Source organism: Lytechinus pictus, chromosome 6 (genome assembly GCF_037042905.1).
Source record: "Lytechinus pictus isolate F3 Inbred chromosome 6, Lp3.0, whole genome shotgun sequence".
NCBI lineage: Eukaryota > Metazoa > Echinodermata > Echinoidea > Temnopleuroida > Toxopneustidae > Lytechinus > Lytechinus pictus.
The window spans coordinates 12,292,086-12,313,525 of record NC_087250.1 but is presented as its reverse complement, the minus strand read 5'-3'; the positions used below and the strand labels follow the sequence as shown (position 1 = coordinate 12,313,525).

The following is a 21,440-nucleotide window of genomic DNA, read 5'->3' as shown; positions in this document are numbered from 1 at the left end:
GGAGCGTTTCATCACCATGTTTGTCCGACAAGTTGTCACATCTGACAACTTTCCTTGATTCTGATTGGCTGATAGTCACCGTAACTGTGGTAATTGTCGGATAAAACGTTCGACAAGTCCTTTCATGAAACGGTCCCCAATTCACCAACTGTCGACAGAGGCTCTTACAGGTTGAATCAGTGGCGGATCCAAGGAGAGGGGGGGGGGGCATTTCCGGCCCGTGCCCCCCCCCCCCCCCGTTGAGAGTCATAGTCAATACATATAGTTGTGATTCTCAAGGGGGGGGGCACACTTGTGTATGAACGACATATTAACTTTTAAAGTAAATATGTTGTTCATACCCAAGTATGCCTCCCCCCCCCCCCACCCTTGAGAATCACAAATTTTTTTTTTATTGGAATGATTTTTTTTTTCCCTTGTCAAGTTTCCTTGGGAATGTGCATGTGCACCCCTCTTGGAAAATCCCGGATCCGCCCCTGGGTTGAATAGATTACATACCTTTCTCCTGAGTGTATCTCGTTCTTGTGTAAGTAATTGTTCCATTTCTTCATACAGTCTCCTCATGTCATCGGCATGGATACCATTTTTACTGAATATCAATAAAAAAAAAATTATTACTGAAGGAATGCTTTAAGACATAACATTAATACGACGAAATAGCATAATCCGTACTGTCATTACGAATTATGCTGCGTAACTATACTGCATTACTGTAGAGCGCCAAGAGACTTTCGATGTAAGGCGCTCGATAAGCAAGTATAATTGTTATCAAAATTATTATAACCGAGCCCAATTTGACGTTATTCCGAGAGAAACCTGAAAAAATTTGTCCCATATTACAAAAATAATCTGTTAACAAATTATTACTGTCAATGTTGATTTTAGTTATTAACCGGGTATATTGGCTCAGTGGTAGAGTGTCCGCCTCATGGACGGGAGGTCGTGGGTTCGATCCTCGGCCGAGTCATACCAAAGACTTATAAAAATGGGACATTCTACCTTCTTGCTAGGCGCTCAGCATTTAGATTGGAGAAGGGTAATGCTATGCAGGGTCCGCTGGTATAGCAGTTTCCTAACTGAAGTGGCTAATCTGGGTAAATAAAATGTTATTATTATCATCGTCATTATTATTATCATTATTGGTGCCAAAGCTGGGATTCAGTAAACATGAATTGGAGCAATGTTTCTATGACTCAAACATTAACTGCTGGGAAAACAACCCCCAAATCAATCAAATTTTCAAGAATTTGGCTACCTTTATGAAATCTAACATGCGTTGATTAGTTTTCGGTATATTTTATAGTAGGTCGAGCGACGTGAAATTTTTTTTTTCTTTTGTTTTAGTATAGATGCCTAGTCCTAATCTAAAACAGTTTGCGACGTAAAAAAAAGAATAAAATCTGCTAAATATTAAATCTATTACATAGCATAGGGGAAATGTTTTGTTAATACGCGTGCCCCCCCCCCCCCTGTGATTATCAGGTTCCCCTAAAATCATTTCGTATTTCTTACTTCCCTGAAATTTCCCACATTTTCTTAAGATTTTTAATATTCGAGTTGGAGTGGCATTATTGCATAGAATCAAATTTCAATAGGGAATTTTGCGCAAAAGCTACGCAAACTTTTGTCTGGAAAGTAGAGAAGCTATTGTCAAAAGCACTTCATGGTAGTGAGTCTCTGTCGAGGGTTCGTGAATTAAAGCAGCTGTTCCGTTCGTGACTCTGGACAGAGGAAACATTTTCAATTTTTCGTCAGCTCCGAAACGTTGGCCGAAAGTGCTCTGTTCCGATGCACCATTTTTCGACAAAGACCTCACTTGTTTTCATTATGATTCGATTTGCATTTGCAATACATTTGCTGCGTTCTAGGATTGATTCTGCATCGCAGTTCAAAACCTCCGTAATAACCTCTTTAAAGAAACCTATTATAAAGTACATGTATAAATGTCATATACTTTGGCGTTCACTGCATGCTATCAAAATATAGAGGCTTATACGCCTCCGGGGAAAAGGGTAAAACGTATTTATGCGAACTGTAAGCAATTTTTATCTAGGTTTTTCGAATACAGGTTCCACAAATAGGTGCGTATTTTTGTTTTCTCCTAAATTCGCTATTCGTGTTTTGACATATTCAGGTTTTCGGGGCATCCAGAAATGACGCAAAAATCAATACATAAGCGAGGGTTCACAGCGGGCATTAAATATACTTGATAGTCCGCTTTATTTGCTTTTTTTTCGTCGAGAAGCACTCTTTGTAGTTGCTTACCGTTTATTTCCAATTGGTCTAATGCCAATTCGTCCAATAACCTATACTCGTCTTTTCACCATCAGTTCGTCCACTATCCACATTTGTAATTTCGTCCACTCATCATTTCATCTAATAACCAGTTGGTGCAAGAGCCATTAGGTCCATATGCCATTTGGCTTAATTGGACTTAGAGTTCATTGGACGAAATTAGGGAAAGGAAAATGGGTATTATACCATCTGGTTATGAGATGAAATGGTCATAGACGAACTTGTGATTAGACGAAGTAATTATTGGACCCAAAATGGTTATTGGACCAAATGACTGTTAGACGATAATTATGTTGATGGACGTAATGGCATTAGACTAAATGAAGATAGACCGTGTGATGAGTAGACGAGTTGACAATATACGAATCGGCAGTTTATCGTTGCTAACTACGGACAAAACCTGTCTGTACACTGCACATAAAACAAGTGCAATCGAATTTGTACGCCTTTCGGGGTGACGGAGGGTGCTCATGAATAATTCATGAAAGTTCCTGTCTCCCACACAGGTGATCACCCCACTCGCCCGGTCGGGTGAAGAATCTTGACTGTTTCCCTTCTCTTTTTAAATGCCCTAAGATTACGATAATTTTCATCTGGTGAATAAACGTCATGCGTTATAATTATCATTATTTTGTATTTTCCAACTTGACTAGGCTGTTTTCTTACATAATTTGTAATTTGTAATATGATAATACTTTACACTGTACATTTCCTTTCTTGTTTGTTAAATGTTCAATTACTTTAATGTATGCTACTTAATCGCTTTGAAAAGCGCTTCGAAACACCAACGGTATTAAGCGCTATATAAATACAATGTATTATTACTATTATTATTATTAATGACTCACAACTGGCACCCCATAAACATGATAAAAATGGTATGAGTTTGACAACTGAATTGTGCGACCGCCATAGGCTTTGTACAGAGACAACCGGGTTCAGGTTGGCAGTGGGTTAACAAAGAGTTAACTAAAACATTGCTTTGAGAACACCACCCATGTAGGGGCTATGAAATCGGATATTGAAAGACGGGGTGATAATTCCTTTAAAAGCGGTTCGAGAAGCAAATTCTGAAAAAAGAAATCATTGTAATCAAGGATATTTTGCTAACAAAAATAATTTAAAAAAAGTGAAGACCCCCCCTCAAATGAAACTGATTTGTGTCAGATATATAGAGGGGTCCGCACAATACAAGCACTGCTCTTTAGTGGATCTCTCCATTTTCTCAGAACTTTATTTTATAATAATTATAATAATTTGCTTTATATACTACTCTGTTTTGTTTTACTTATAAACAAATATCGTATATTGTACATGCCTCAATTTATATTGTCTGTATAAGTTCATTGTGATTTTTTCGACCACTTTACTTTGTTCTGTTGAACATGTAATAAATTGAAATTGAAAATTGATATACATTGGAGCAGTCCCACCATATTTTAAGGGGGTGTTGCGATCTTGAGGGTGCTTCAGATCCCCCAGCACCTCCGCTTCCCATGGCCATGTACCAATTGCATTTTCTTACCTTCTTACGGCATTATCACAAGTGTCATTGATTTTATTGATCTCTAAAACTGCTTTCCTGAGGAAGTTCTGGAATGTGACAAGAAGTTCTGGTTCATCATGTCGAAGCTTCTGCCAGAGCTCGTAGAGCTCGTCATATCTGCATTGTATGAGAAACAAAATAGATTTAGTTAAAGGTAAAAAAAGGTAATTACAGCAAACAGTTATTTCATGACAAGGCTTTTAAAATCAAGGTTAATTACCACACTCTAAAAATATATTGGGTTAAAAATGCTCATTGAGGGTAATTATGTGTCCAACCAAAATTGGGCATTTTCATTTATCCATTGTGATGAAGATTTTACCCATTCTAAAGTAATTGCTGAATATTATTAACTTTACTGGACATTATGCTTCCCGCATTGGGTATGATACTGCCCAAATTGGTTGGACACACATTTACAATCGTCCTATATAGTTGAATTTTTACCTAATATATTTTACAGTGTATCGTCATATATGTACATCTAGATCTGGGACATTGAAATCAACCCATCTTTGTGAAATCATGAAATCTAAGCTGAAAACCGAAAATTCTGATAACTAACACAAAAAGCATATGTGGGATAGTGTATTTATATTGCTTGGGAAAATACCCAACATTTTATGGAATTCTGTGCTTATTTTGCTGATTTCTCAGCAATGACACATTTTTTCTCCAGAGTACAATTTTACCCAATATTGGGTAAAAGGGAACATCCATGTTTGCTGGGTATTTTTCTTACCCCGCGTATTGTGCTATATCAACGCAACATTGCGTAAAATTAACAAAATATTGGGTATTTTTTTACCCAACCAACATGCATGTTCCCATTTTACCCAATATTGGGTAAACCTTTTTTAGAGTGTACCTATTTTTATTTATGAATGGGTGGTCATTTTATGGGATCCTGTTTGAACTAATTTTGAGATCGTTACCACAACTGGTATTTATATTTTATTGTAGTTCATTGATTTTAGTCCAGTCTACTTACTTAAGTTTAAAAAATATAAATATAACGTATATACATATACTACATAAAGAATGAATTTTATCTTGCATTCAGGATTTATTTAGAAAAGGAGTCTAAAAGAAGATTGAAAACTTGTAAGGAATGGACCACTGGAAAACACGCACACATACCCTCACACACACGCCTCGCACACAGACATGCTACAATGGATGTTGAAAATTTCAAAAAACCGTGAAGATTTTATGAATAGACCTACTGTCTCTTCAATCGAACCTAAGTGATGATAAGGTGCGCATAAATTAGATTAACATAAGATTGAAAATATATTTCATCTTCATTTAATGTCAGACTTAGGCCTATAATTTATGCTAATAATTACCAATTTAAGGCAATTGGTTAACATTGATTTGACTTATTAAAATCTAAGCTGTTTAAATAGGGGTCATCAGTGGCCTGTCTCCCTGAATGTTTTGAAAATGAAGCCCGTAAAACATTGCACCTGAAAATTATTATTAAACTGTTCTTAAAAATTTTAAAGTGACCGGATATATCAACCCTATTCCTTTTCATACACTACCCTTATGTCCACTGCAGAGAATTCAAATGATTTTAAATTCACAGATATAGTGAATGTGTCTGCATGATTTCCCTTTTATCTCTCTTTATTTTTTTTCTTGGGGGCACTATTAATAAATAATTAAATTCATATATTTATATCCCATTTCACTCAAGATCTATCCAAATATGCATGTATTTATAAATATGAATTTTATGGATGCTTCATGGGTTGACCCAAGCGCGTGTTATATTAATAAATAACTAATGAGTGATCCATCATGAAGTCAGTCAAGCAGCATATCTTGTTGATATATCAGGTCGATATCACATTTTACTGCACTCAGAGACTTCATAGGCCATAAATCGCAGAGGAGGCGTATTATCTCGTTCAAATCTGAATTGCCCTAACTGGTCTCGGTATTTAACGCAGGAATTCAATATTTTCAACATTTAAAATGTTGGGCAACATACTGTCCACTGTGTTTGGTAATGTATGTTGGTAAAATATATATACAGTATATATATATTCTGGGCAATTATTATCCAATTGAACAAATTCATTACCCAATTATTAGCTTTTTATAACCCAATTCGGACAGACTTTAACCAATAGTTGTGTGGACAGTATATATAGATATGTTGCCCAGGGTTGGTTAAAAATTTTGCCCAACTATTCTAAGAGTATAGTACATGTATATGATATGCCTTAAACTAAACCCCCCCAAAAAAAAAAAAAAAAAAAAAATAAGGCACTCAACCATACTCCTGTTTTCACCTTTTAAAATCTTAATGTATATATTTTACATATTTCTTTAGTATATGGAATATGGGACGAATGATTCAGGAGATAATGTTGAAGCGCGGATCCAGGGGGTGCGTGCGCCACCGTAAAAATTTGGAAAAGAGAATGGCGCACCTCGCAAAAAAAAATCATTTTGAGCTATTACCCTTTGGGGGGGGGAGGGGAACGTGTCATTTATTCTGGCAGTAAGCACTCTCTTAAAAATCAACCAGCCAAAAAAAAAAAAAAAAAAAAAACCTGGATCGGCGGGTCATGTACGTTTAAGACTTTAAGGGAAATAATCAAGAAAGGGCACCACTGCCAGAACTAGGTAGGATTTAAAGGTTACAGAAAGGAATTTAAAAATTGTTATCCTCACGATATAAAACATTAATGATATAATGATCATTAAATAAAATAACTAATCAAGGTCACCACGTACTATTATGCACTTTCCGAACATCAGTCGAATAAAATTCACATTTCAAAACCTGAACAATTTCAGACGTGTTTTGCTGGGCTTTTTTTTTTTGCTCAACATAGTTATTCGTGATTGAAAATGAAATACTTAATTGAAACATATATCTATATCTACCTGGGGAAAGGAAATTGAAATTCACGGGACATGAATTATACGACCTGATTCTTTCTACTTCAATGTTAAGAGCAATTCAGAGACTGATTAGCATAATTGCCCTACAAAATTTCGCTGCGGTTCTTATCATAAATAATTCAGGAGCCGTAGATCGTGGCAGCGGCACTATTTGCATTACATATAGAGAATTGCAAATACAAGGAACATAGAACGGTTGTTTGCATATTTAGGACTATACGAGAATAATTCCATACATTTTTTTAAGTGCCTCTTCTATCACGGTTTCGTAAGGAAATTATACCATCTGGAATAATTACCGAATCGAGAGACAACTAATAAATATTTCAAGTTCTAATTAACTCCTGACCAGTTCAAATTAACTCCACCAAAAACCCACACCCGACATTTTTTTTTTAAATATTCATGCATGGATTACTCGAAAGAAAAGTTCAGGATCTATTCGACTTCTAATGGGGGTTTTGCTCCGAGACGCACGACGGGTTCAAAAACACAGTAAACCTATTGAAAATGCCCACCAATGACAATGGACAGCTGGGAGGTCTTTGTCGAAAATTGGTGAACCGGTAGAGCAGTTTCGGGCTCAAGTTTCGGAGCTGACGGAAAATTGCAAAATATGTCGCTTGTCCAAAGTCCAGGATGAAACTGCTGTTTTGATTGACCAATTTTCGACAAAGACTTCTTGGCCCTCTTTGTGCTTTGTAATGAAGGTCATCTGACAATACATTTCCTATTATCCTGAATCCGTCGAGCCAAAACTCCCTACTGCTTTAGTATAAACAGGGCCTGATCATGTTGCTATAGACACTCATTATAGGAGTGTATATCGACGAAGACGACGGAGGGCTTATATACTGATGTGGGGAGTCGTGATCGAGTTGCTCTTATACCCGTCTTTGATTCGAATCCCAGCCAAAGTGCATTTATCTTCAGCAGTGAAATAATCCATACTGCCACGACTGTGCTGTACATAAGCTAGGTGGAGCATCCGGTTGGATAAAATGTATTATCAACACAGCGATGGAAATGGCACCTGAAGCTAGAGATCGGATAGTAATAATAATGTGGGTCGGAGTAGATTTGTTTTTTTCAAAATTCAAATAACTGAGGTAGAATTCGTATAAATCATTAATAACTACTCCACCCCTGAACTTCTGCCCCACTTGAAATATCTATGTTCGAGTTATATGACCGGCTTCTGAACTAAACATGTCCACCCAATGCAATCTTTACATCATGCACTCGTTAATATGATAGTTCACGCATTGTCAAGGAAAAAATAATGTAAAACCCATTTTGGGGTTCATTTTAATCACAAATATGTAAAATAATGACGTACATCAGCACGCATCATTCATTGCTTCCTTCCCCCATGGGCTTCGTATTGCCATGACAACCAAGCACCCACAACAGGTCCCACTGCAATAGATCATTGGGAGGCTCACGATGCCATATGCTCAATAATACCGAGTATATGAAAGGCCATTGTGATTTTGTTAATTCGGTTTATTAAAACGGGATTAATTCATTTCGCGATGGATGTGGAATGGCAAAGGAATCCTTGAGCCTTTGTCCGATTTGAGTTGCCATTCCACCGTTTAACTCGACAACTTTCTCTGTCTCTCACTCGTTTCCCTCTTTTTCCCTCTCTCTCCTCCCGTCATGTTTAACCTAGTCCCTTCTCATTTGCTTCCTAGCTCTCCTACTCGTTCTTCTTCTCCCTTTTTATTCAATTCAATTCATTTTCAATTTATGTTATTCAAAATTAAAAACAATTACAAAGTAAACATACATATATGTATATACAATAAAATAGAATGTGGAGACAGCTTGGAAGAATATTGGGTTGTTATTAAATGCTGCCACCAAAATAAAACCGAGTAATTTAAAAGAACATATGAAAATAAATACTACAGACAAGATGGTACAAATACAGATAAATTGAACATTTAACAAACCTTACAAACTCTAAAAAGACATAACAAAACATACATTTTAACAAAAAAAATAAAATAAAATGGGGCTGATAATGTACATGTAATTTTGTATGAGAATTTTCTTAAAATCCTTTTTTAAAACGTTTATTCTTTAAATATTTTCATCCCCCTGTTTTGTTTTCGCTGCTCCTGTCTCCCCCTCCAAACCACTCTCTCCCCTTTCCCAATTTCTTCTCATTGTAACATTAACCATCCCTTTTTCTCACACACACACACACACACACACATATTCTCTCTCCCTCTCTCCGTCTTTCTACTACGAGTAGTATCTTTTATACACAAGTACACAATCATGCCTGTCCTCACACAAACGCACCCTTCAAAGAACGAGCACACGCCTGCACACTCACACTTTTCGTTAATTGAATGATTTTATTGTATATGTTTTATTTTCATGTTTTATTTGTTTTTTCTTATTTCATTTTTTTTTTGTATTTTATTCATTCATTTATATTTTTCATATACCTATTTTACTGAATTTGAATTAGTGTAAAACCTGCATATGAGACTGTAAAAATTATTGTTCTTATTGTAAATGTGAATTAATGGTTTTCTCCAATAGTACCCATGTCGGGTGACATAATAAAAAAAATATATATATAAAATATATTTTTTAAAAACGTTGTAATTGTCACTCGCTTGAGCAATTTTTGTCTTCTCCACGCACACGTACACCCACTTTGAACTCCTTAATTCGTTCTCACTCCCTTATCTCTTCACATTTTTCTCACTCTCTCTCTTCATGCTCTCTCACTCTTTTTATCTCTTCCCCACGCGTACACAATCTGCCCACTCAAAAACGCACACTTCATTATACGCACACACACACACACTCGCTTGAGCAATTTTTTCCCCGCGCACACACTCTGGCTTCACTCCATTAAACTCATCCTCGCACCCTTATCTCTCTCCATCTATCTATCTTTCTCACTCTCTCCGTCTTTCCCTCTCTTCTCGTGCTATCTCTGTGCATCTTCATTTCCAGTTCCCTGCCTCTCTCCCCCTTTCTCTCTCTCTCTCTCTGATTGTCTGTCTCTATCACTTCCTCATCAGTTATTCTGTCAGATTCATGCGAGAAGCATGGATGACCTTTTCTGGACCACGAGTTTTGTAGAAATCGGCGGTTAATGAGCATGATTAAGATTCCCGTTGAATTATTAAACAACGGTTGATCAAAATTGGTGATCGGTCTCTATCACAGCTTCCTTCACCTAGTCTACAGGCACAGACCCGTATTGCTTTTTATCAACATCTGGGTCTACTTTCAAGACTAACACAAAACAATCTTGACGTTTCAACGAATCAGAGAGGGAATTTCTGTAAATAAGACATTTTGAGAGACATTTAGCTGTAAATTAACACTTTCCTTCGAGTAAGAGGTTTGCACAGCAGCCAACACCAGCGGCGTAACAGGGGTTGGTGGCCAGGGGGGGCAAGAGCCAAAAATTTCCCGGTCATATCATGGAACAGGCAATGGCGTCATAAGGCAAAAATTTTGAGGGGGTGATATGGCGTACCGGGCAAATATATATATATAAAAGCGAGCGAAGCGAGCGAGCAAAAATTTTTGACATTTTTATTGCAAAAATCAAATTTTGTGATAGATTTTGACATAATGTTAAAAAGATGATATCATATTTCACCCTCCTCTCTTTCCTTTTTTCTCTCTTTTTTTGTACGCCACGGTGAACAGGATTTTTGTTATGATTGTGAGCATCAGGGCGAAGCTCTATATGCTCGAGGGGGCCGAGTATGGCGCTTCTGGCAATAAATAGCTTGATATAGGTCCCGAGATAGCGAAGCGAGCGAGATAAAAAAAATCACCTTTTCATGAGAATCTAACATGAAGATAGATTTTAACGTGATATTCAGTAAAATATAATACACTTTCCTTTCTTTCCTCATTTTTTTTTGTTTGGTTGTAGAACTTTTGGGGGCCATGGTCCAAACTCATCTATATAACAGTGCTTTATGGGTGGGGTCCAGGGCAGAGCCCCGGAACCTCTTGATATCAAAGCCATTTTGAACCTTACAGATGGCCACTTATTTTAATCAAATTGCGTGTATATTTATATAGCTTTAACACAACACATAAATTCAATGCAGTTGTGTATCGTAATCATCCAAATATTGTGAGGGGCACACCATAGCAAATGTGTGAAAATTTGTAAAAAGTCACCAGCGAGCGAAGCGAGCCGGAAAAAAAATGGCCTGTTAAAATGAAATTCTAATTATGTGATAGATTTTTACATCATTATAGCAAATATCATGTCATATATTTTTTTTCATTTATCTCATTTCGCTGCCTCCTTTATTTTCTTTTATTTCCCCTTGGCTGTGGAACCACCCCCCGGTACGCCAGGGTCCATATAGGGGCCCGTTATAGAACCCATTAAAGTACGCCAGGGTCCATATAGGGGCCCGTTATAGAACCCATTAAAGGTTACAGATGAAGAGCCCCCACTGCACGGGGTCTTGACTCTTGGACAGAGCCTTTGGAGATTTAGCAAGTTTATGATAGACTTTCATACGACATTATGCTATATACCACTGGCGTAAATCCGTGTTGATGGGTGGGGGGGATGACTGAAATATTTTGGCATTTTTTTGCAATCATGTTTTTAGATATGCAAGGAATTGTCATTGATATGTCCACAGTGGCGACCGTGGGTCACGGCATGGGGGGGGGGCACCAGCAAAATTTTTGAATGACTGAGTGAGTGACCTAATAGAGACATTTTAAGGACAATGTCATTAAACGGATATGTATCTCACTGATCAAATAATGCGAGCGCGAAGCGCGAGTTGAAATTTTTTTATATTCACACCTAAAAGGGGCATTATAATAAAATTTGTGTAATCATGATAGGTACCTGTCTCGCTTAACAATGCGAGCGCGAAGCGCGAGCTGAAAACTTAGATAATTCAGACCTGAAGTGGGGCATTCTAAGGTTTCTTTGTAGGAATTAACTAGGACCATACGTATTTCATTAACCAAATGATGCGAGCGCGAAGCGCGAGCTGAAAATTTTTGATATTCAGATCAGAAGAAGGGACATTTTAAGGACTGATTTTAGGAATTCATGAAGAGCAGACATATCTCACCAATCCACTAATGCGAACGTAATCACGGACAAGAAATGTTTCATATATACCAGGGGCCGCGGAACGGTTTTCAAAGTGGGGGGGCTGAGCCAAAAGTGGGGGGGGGGGCTGACCATGCTAAAAATCACAATCATATGGTCATTTTTACGTTTTTGTACACGGTTTCGGAAAAAAGGGGGGGGGGCTGAAGCCCCCCCAGCCCCCCCCCCCCCCCCGCTTCCGCGGCCCATGTATACGAAGACCTTAACATGGGGCAATCACTTTTGAGTCATGAAAAAGAAGCATATGTCACTACATAAAACAATGATAACTCAAGTGCTAGGAAATATATTTGGTTTATATTGACTTGAAAACGGGATGTTTTAGTACAACAGGATTATATATCTCGTTAACAGACAATGCAAGCACCAGGAACAATGAAGACGTAGGCCCTGGGCAAATTATGTTTCATAAAGTTATGATAAAAATGTTTCTTATGTAATGTAACTTAACATAGTTATAATATAATACAACATTCTAATGAATAATATTTTCTTCTTTCCCACAACGTTTCTCTTCCTTTCTCCCTCTTTTCTCCTTTTCCCCCTTTCCCCGTTTTTTTTTTTTGGTCAGCCGATGGGGGGGGGGGGATGTGCCCCCATGTCCCCCGTAGTTACGCCACTGTATGTCCATATGGCAAATACCCCTCCAATATTATTATCTTTTTTACCCCATGATGGTTTAATGGTTTTATTAGAGATTACATTCAACAAATTTTTGACATTCCGTCTTAATCCCTTCCCAAAGACCCCAACATTGATGAATTGGAAGAAACGGGGGTTTCTCTTCAATGTTATAATAAGGACATAAGTATTTCGTTTGGAAATGGTGAACTGGCTCTTTATTTGCATTTAATGATTCAATAATATTATTTTATTTGTTAAGCGGTATTTTTGGAAGAATTTTCACCAATAAAACAATTATCTCTTGTGATTTTTTTTTCATTTCTTTCGTAAAAAGTGGGGGGGGGGGATGTTTGTACAGGCCATCCCCCTCCTCGAAAAGTGGGGGGGGGGATATATCCCCCCCATCCCCCCCCCGGGATTTACGCCAGTGCTATATACCATCCATTTTCCTTCCCGCTCGTTATCTCAATCCTCGGCAGCCCGGTAGTGTACGTTATCTTGTCCCTATTCTTTAATTTCCAGTTTAGATTTTGGCTAATTCCATTCTGCATTTATTTCCCGCTTTTGTTTTCCTTTTTGTCATCTTTAATTTATTTCCCTGTCTTACTAATCATGCTAATGTATTTGTATATCGGGGCGAATTGTTCTTTCTCACTTGTTTTTTTTTTCCTTCCTTTTCCCGTTATCTTTCCGTTTTCCCTTTTTTATGTTTTTTCTTAGTTTTCTTTTCCCTTTTCCTTTCCCTTTCCCCTTTCCCCTTTTTTCTTTCCTTTCCCTTTCCCCTTCCCCTTTCCCCTTTTTTCTTTCCTTTCCCTTTCCCTTTCTTCCCCCTTTTTTTTTTCCCGTTTTATTTTTATTTTCCCGGTGAGCTCCGCCAGGGGGGGCAGCTTGCCCCCCTGCCCCCCCCCCCCCCCCCGCCTGTTACGCCACTGGCCAACACCCACCTCAGCCCCAGAAGATATTTATCCATATCTTTTGATTTCGATAATATATTTTCATATTTTGGAAATATGCTTGATCTCAACATTAAGGATAATATTTTCTTTCAAAGACAGGGCTATGAAAAAAAATGATTCAATGGATGAAAATATCTTTACTTATTTCTATTGTGTTTTTTTTTTTTGGGGGGACGAACTAATGATTGAAATATGCTTGCATTGTACGTTATGATGAGTTCCACCCTCTTTGCTGCTCAGAAAATCCCATCGGAATCTAGATGAAGAAAAACATCCGTTGAGACGGCAAAGATCGGTGGTATAAATAAAAGGATATACTCCAGTCTCAGTCGAAAGTTGTCATGGAAACGACAATTATGGAAATCCAGTCTGGTCGAGCGTCTACGACAGCTTTAACATTCCCTCGGGGTGGTTGTATAATACAGAAGTGAAATTTCAAATTTCAAATGTATAATCCTTTGTCTACATTTGGTGTCTACTTTCTTTATGGGGGCGTTATATTTGCCCCCCCCCCCTCCTTTATCAATCAGTATTCCTATCTTGTCATTTTAATATTTTTCATGCTATACCGGGGTACTATATTTTTTACTGGTATGCTCAAAGCATTGGTTGATTTAGCGGAGGGACCACCCGGGCCCCGTTTTACAAAGAGTTGCGATTGATCCAATCAACCACAACTGTGGAAAGAAGGCAACGTCAACATCTAAAATGCATGTTTTAATCAAAATATTTTCTAACTATGATGTATATTCATATGTTCTTTGTTTTCTTTAAAATCCAGTGTGCTTCTTTTTGTGTTCAAAGGACATTGTGAAAATATCCTGTAGAAAATAAATTATGACATTGATGGATTTCCATAGAGTTGAGATTGATTGGATCAATCGTAACGCTCTGTACACATGGGATTCAGGTTACAGTGATTAAGTTTGCACTCATCTCCCTGGCCACAAAAATACATTATGTAATGATCTCTGTCATGTAATGTTTTTCGGTTTATTTGGTGATTTATGAAATGCCAACTAATAAAAAGAACAAGTGATACATAGATCTAAACATGCGACGCACTTTTCTTCTCTTCTATTTATGCGTATTAGCTCACTATCATCCCAAGGCTTTTTTCGCGAGTGAACATATTCACCCATTCGTGATTCCATGAAGAAATGGAGGACATGGACCTTTTAGAAAGAGAGAAATGTGACTTTTCGACCCCTGCGAATGATATGTTTATTCTTCTGTGAGGGACAGCAAGACCCTGTATTCTTACTTTTACATTTTCAAAGAGTAAGAAAGAGCCCTGGACGCATTTCAATATACTCCCTTTTTCCATTAATCCTCCCCCTTTGGCTACGTGTCTCTGAAGGCTGTTATATTCGCAAGGGGCGGCAGGGGGATTTTGACATGGGGCAACACGGCCGAACCGTGTTGCCCCATTTCTGCATTATTTTCAAAGAAAATCTTCATGGGAAATATGGAGTTAGACATCCCAGATCCCCTTTGTAAATACCCTGCCTACCTCATCTTTTTCTTATTTCCCCCTTCAAGTATTACACAGTAGTTTAAAATCACAGGGGGCCGACCGTTGTCCCCTGCCCTCCCCCGTAGCGCCTCCTTGACTTCCGTTGGTATCTCTAGTGATTCGTATATCCCTCTTCTTTTTCGCAATCTCATAACATTTCCAGAAAGCCAAGACAAATCGAGATGGACCAAGTTAGAAGCATGGTGTAATTGGAAGTGACACGCAAATGGGAGCATTCGAGGTGAATCTATATCAACTCCGATCATCGTCTCCCTATATTCTGCATGTTCGATATTTTTAGTCAGCTGCATAGCAAAGCTATGTGAGACAAACCTTATCCAAGTATGTATATTTTTTTACGCCAAAGCTAACACAAAGCATCATGAAACCATAAAACGCTATGGAAATATACATAATTCGATATACCTTTCAAACCGCCAATAACAATTAGGAATTGTTTGTTTAATTAAGACACAAAATAATATTTCTTCATTTTTACGTTTAAATCACTGTCGGCACTCATTTTTTTTTCTGGCGTTGTTGTCTCTTTAAGTCAAACCCAAAAGGGATTATGATTTCAGTGTGTATGAAGTACATTTTGATCGACAGAGTTGAAAGAAATCACAGAATTGAAATATGATGGTTTCCATTTCCCTAAGATCTTATTTTCGCCAAATATTTGTCACTATCATCCCCTTAAATTCTTTGATATCTGATAAATCTGTTGAAATATCCCCAACGATATTGATCTAAATGGACTCTGACGTCTCGTCACAAATGAGAAAACAATCTACATTTATCTTGATCAGAAAAGAAATGTTCAACATGAAACATTTCCACACTTTATATTGCCTCCTCCTACCCGTGATGTTATCAATATAGAGGAAAAAACAAGTGGAAAGCCTCTGGCAGTCTCGCCTGCATGACAAGATTCGATATAGCAGCAATGCTGACTTTGAAAATACATAGTTATTGAATATTCACAAAAGAAACACAAAGCATATGATAATAAAATACTATAGTAGCAATGCTGACTTTGAAAATACATAGTTATTGAATATTCACAAAAGAAACACAAATCATATGATAATAAAATACTATGTCCATTTACCAAAAATGAGGTTTGACCATGATCATGTGACCAGAACCTCTAGTAGGATGTTCACTAATACTTTATTACCCTTAAGTCTGATTTTCATGAACTTGGTCCATATACTTTCTAAGTTATGATAACATTTCAAAAACTTAACCATGGTTAAGATTTCAATGTTGACGATGCCGCCGTCGGAAAAGCAACTGAGCCTTGGATCCGATGACCGGGGTAATAATATATATCTCTAAAGTGTTTAGAGGCGCTACGCCTTTGCGACGTATTAATCACTATACAACAGCAGAAAGTTCTTGTTCTTATCGTTGATCATTTATTTCTATATAGGTTTGAAGACAATTAAAAAAAAAAACCTGCTATCCAAAATAAAGTCGTTCATTAAGGCAACTTAAAGAACTTTTTGTGACACAAAAAAACAAGCAGCAGACAAAACATAATGTTGATAGTCATATCAAGGAATAGATAGCGGGAAACGTGAAACATTTAAAAAAGATTCATTCATTTTTCAAAATCTTTCAAGAGGTGAATATAATTTAAAATTAATGCATGTGGCTGTAGCAGAAATCTTCAATATTAAATGTTCATTGATTGAGCACATCGTGAACTCACACTATTAACATGATTAAAGCAGCATCTATATACAAAATGATATTACTGTAAAATTACCCCAAAAGTACAAAAAGACACCTCCACATAATATAAAAAATTACGAGGGTAATTATGTGTCCGACCAATTCTGGGCAGTATTTTACCAATGTGGGAAGCATAATGTCCAGTAAGGTTTTAAAAAATAAGCAGCAATTACTTTAGAATGGGCGAAATTTTCATCACACTGGATAAATAAAAATGCCCAAAAGAAATACCCAATGTTGGTTGGACACACATTTACCCTCATGGAGCACTTTTAACCAATATTTTTTAGAGTGTAAGATTCCATGTAAACGATTTTTTTTACATTTGAGATAACACAATAATAGAGCGACTGGAATTCAGGCTATGGATTCATCAAACGTCAAAGTTTAGAATACTTGCCATTGCAATTAGAATAGAAATGAATTATCATCAGAAAAATCAGGGAAAGAAGTTTGTCTCGACTTGTTCTTGTCTTGCTAATGACTTTCCTTCTCTTCTAAAAGTTATTACCAGATATCGCGTGAGATCTAAATGGGTAAGTAGTTTACAATGCGAAATATCTTTAATGCAAGAAATTAAGTATGGACAATTCATCTCTTCATTCGAGAGTGGTAAACTCATCTTATATCTCTATTTCATAAGTAGTCCTTCACGAAGTAAAATTAATTGAAAGAAGTTATTAATCAAATGAATTCACGAAACTTAATAAAACATAAGGGCTTTATTCCTCGAAAGATGTTATTAAGGACCTGTTATTAACTAATTTTAATATAGTGATTGTCAAAGATTACTACAGCTGATGTGCAAGTTGGGTGGGGACAGCAGGGAGGGGGCGGAGGTGCTTCCTCAACGTAGACCGACGCACACACACACACGCGCGCACGCACACACCCTCACACACACAATTAGAATTCGATTTAGCCCGATTGCCTTTTTCATTTGTCGTATGAATCTCGGGCCTATTCGATCCTGTTTTAGTTCAATATTTCAATAAAAAAATCCTTAATATACTTGAGTTGTTGTATCACGAAATTAGTCCATCAGGATCGTGAGACAGATAAACATTAATTGCCCTATAATTTGGCGCCAAATTCGTCATTCGCCAATAGTTTTACATTCGCCGCTTGAAGAAGATGACAGCCATACGTCGAGACTGTCGCTGGAAATTTCAAACTACTGAATGTGTTTTTCAGAAGTTCATAATAATAAACAAAGTAACAGTCATGTGTAAAGTCATTAGCTATCTAACGAGGACTTTTATTTGCTTTCAATAACGGAAAATCTAAGCAAGTATATTGGTTTCGTGACATTGCAGTTGCTTACATTTTTAATGATCAATACACCGGGGAGCGGCGCAATGATAAAGTCACGTTATCATGTGTAAATTCATTTTTTTTACTAACGGTAGAAACTATTTACTTTCAATAACAGACTATCTAAGCGTTTGTTTTGGCAAGTTTGTTTTGAATTGATAATAATGCTTTCTTTCTTAAATGATCATTACATGAGGCAGCGGTGCAATATATAAAATGATGTCATGTGTAAATTCACTATTTTGCTAATAATAAAAAAGAGTTGATTTCACTTTCGTAAAACTGCAGTTGTTTTATATATTTAATGATCGTTACACAAGGCAGCGGTGCAATAATTAAAAAGTTGTGCAGCTGCTTCCCCTATTCAAAGGCCGTCCGTTTAATAAGTCGTTCTGCCCGAGGCTCCCTATTTTTCTTATCCAATTAGATCATTTATGAAGGGTCTTACGAACTCACCTTTCTCGCTCTACTGCCACTTTCATGAAAGACAATGAGAGCATAGGTCTCGCAATATAAATCTTTCAGATAAGAACACAAAGCAGCATTTACATCTTTAAAGGGTTAAACTACCCCGGGATGAAAATATTTATATCTAAATAAACGGAATAAAATTTACAGACAAAACGAAGAAGATTTCATAAACGATTGTAGCAAATAACAGAGATATTGGATTTTAATATTTGGCGATCGAATACAATAATTATATGCACGCCGTCATGAATTTTCAATATGTGGGCTGATGATGTCACGTTTACTCAAGCATAACTTGTGCTACCTTCTCAGGCAAACTTCCATCGGTCCAGACAAAGAAAGTGGTAACAAAAAAGTAATACATCTCGATTGTTCTTAGTTAACTTTATAACTTCAAATTGTTACAGTATAAAGAAAAATATTCTTGTCAGACACATTGATTTATATTTACATAGCGCCTTTACCATGTTCACTGGCGATTTATTTGCTGGTTTGAGATGCACTGTTTGAAAATTTATCCTTAAAATAAAAGAGGTTCCTGCAACAGAGTCTCGAGAACACCTGTAATCTTACCAGATTGCGTAATCTTACATTATAAAATTACAGGAAATTGGTATTTGGTGTATGGAACCTTACAAATTTCCTTAAATAAAACACACTTTTCCCCATTTTAAACAGATCCGTTCTGTTAAATTGCTAAAAAAATCCTATTTTATGAATTTACAGAATGATTATGTTATTGCTTTCTGCAAAATCTTGTTACTTTCTGTAAAATCAGGGTTTTTTTTTTACAGTGTGGCAAGTCATTTGTCATCAAATCGTTGCTATATCACCGAGGCTACAATCTGAACAGAGACTATCACATGGCAACACTGCAGTTGGTATGGTTGTACGCATGGTATTAAAGTGGGTGCGGGTCGTCTAGCAAAGTGCTTTGCGCAAGACTTCTCAAGTACCCTCGCCCACTCTTCCACTCCTTCCAGGCCAGGTTCTACAAAAAACTGCGTTTTGGGACGCAACTGAAAACGTCAAGCACAAGCCACTAATACGCGTTTTTCATTGGTCGATAATCAATCTCCGATTGATTTTTGGAGTTGTGTTCGATTGCAACCTTTTGTGCAATGGGCCCTAGGTCATCGGTTGGTCGACGGCAGGAGAGTGCTCCTGAACTTACTCAACCTTGGGGTTATCCATCTGACTGTATTAATGTGAAACCCAATATCTGCCACAGGTCATCTTGAAAGCCCTGGCAATGGATACCTAATTGATACCGTCCTATCATCCCGGAGGCGTGAGGGTGACCAGTAGCTTTTCGAGCCAGTTAAATCTTCCTTCGCTCTTCGGCCCTTATACACTGACAAAAAAACCTTGGGTGTAAACCGGTCGGTGTAGATATATGAACTCGAATGACTTGTGGATCGAACATCTCAAATATTCAATACGTCACTGGCATTTTTATGAGGATGATAATAATAAACAATTTTCATGTATACCCACTTGTCAAATCATGTATGATGTTCTACTATTAAACACGAATCATTGATTTATGGTAGGTGAACTTTCTTTGTTTTTGTGGCGTTTGGTTTTTAATTCTTTCAAACGTGGCAGTATTTCTTTAATTATCATTTATAAATGGGCGGTAGATACATGCACTGCAAAAACACCGGTGTTAATTTAACACCAGCCGGGAATCTATATATGACCCCACCAGACAAGTGTTAAACAAATTGGTTTTGGTCTAACTCCAGATAGGTGTTTATACAACACCAATTAGTATTAAACAACATCGATTTGATGCCAAACTGGTGTTGTTTCAATACTTCTCTGGTGTGGTCATAATATAACTTCCGGGCTGGTGTTAAATTCAAACCGGTGTTTTTGCAGTATGTACTGCCCACTTTCTCAAATCATGTATCCTGCAACTGAATATGCGAAATACACTCTAACAAAGATTGAGCAAAAATTTACCCAATATTGAGAAGAAAGGGAACAAGCATGTTTGCCGTGTAATTTTTCCCCCATTTGGGGCAAAATGCAAGTTGAAACGGTACATTTCAACTCAACATTGCGTAATATTTACATAGTATTTGGTAGCATTTTACCCAGCAAGCATACATTTTCCTATTTTACCCAATATTGGATAAAGTGTTTTTAGAGTGTACGAGTATATATTGGGTAAAATATTTCCATGTATGAAAATGTTAGCTCACGTTCATTTTCCCTTGCCATAATGAGATATATTGCATTGTTCCTTTCAAATTCGTCTCGTTTTTCCATGTTCATTTGTTTTCTGGCAATTTTCAGTATAATTTTTCTTCTTCTTTTCGCGTTTACCCGCACGAGTAACGTATAAAATTAACCACTGCTATCTACTACTGTCATATATCTGCAGGAGGTATGGTAGGCGCACCGTCATTAATGCACTTTGTGTTCTGCGCTTTAGAGGATGAGGAGAGGGGTGGCCGCCCCTTCAACCTTGATCGGTACAAGGGAGAAGAAAATGAAAGGGGGTGAGGAAGGAACGGTAACAGGAAAGAGATAGCTTGCATGGTCAGGTTTATAGACTTTAATTTAATGATAACATTTTTTATTATAGTTTGGATTGGGTTTTTTTTGCTGTATTTTTGTATGCAGGCGTATCCCACTGCAATCCTTTGCTTCTAGGGTCTTACGCCTTCTTCTATAAAATAGCATGTACATATTTACACTCTAAAAACTATTGGGTACAAATGCTCCATGAAGGTAATTATGTGTCCAACCAACATTGGGAATTTGTTTGGGGCATTTTCATTATCCAGTGTGATGTAAATGTTGCCCATTCTAAAGTAATTGCTGCTTATTTTTTGTCCTTACTGGACAATATGCTTCCCGCATTAGGTAAAACACTGCCCCAAATTGATTGGACACATAATT

General features: G+C 37.2%; 1 protein-coding gene across 1 annotated transcript in view; it reads right to left on the bottom strand.

Moving 5' to 3' along the window:
- LOC129263347 (ras and EF-hand domain-containing protein-like) overlaps positions 1-21,440 on the bottom strand; it is a 77,687-nt gene that overhangs the window by 22,415 nt on the left and 33,832 nt on the right. Inside the window, exons 2-3 of the mRNA XM_064100759.1 lie at positions 3,821-3,958; positions 499-589 (exon numbers count right to left, since the gene is read on the bottom strand). Coding sequence (XP_063956829.1) covers positions 499-589; positions 3,821-3,958 — 229 coding nt within the window. The remainder of the gene's footprint in view (positions 1-498; positions 590-3,820; positions 3,959-21,440) is intronic.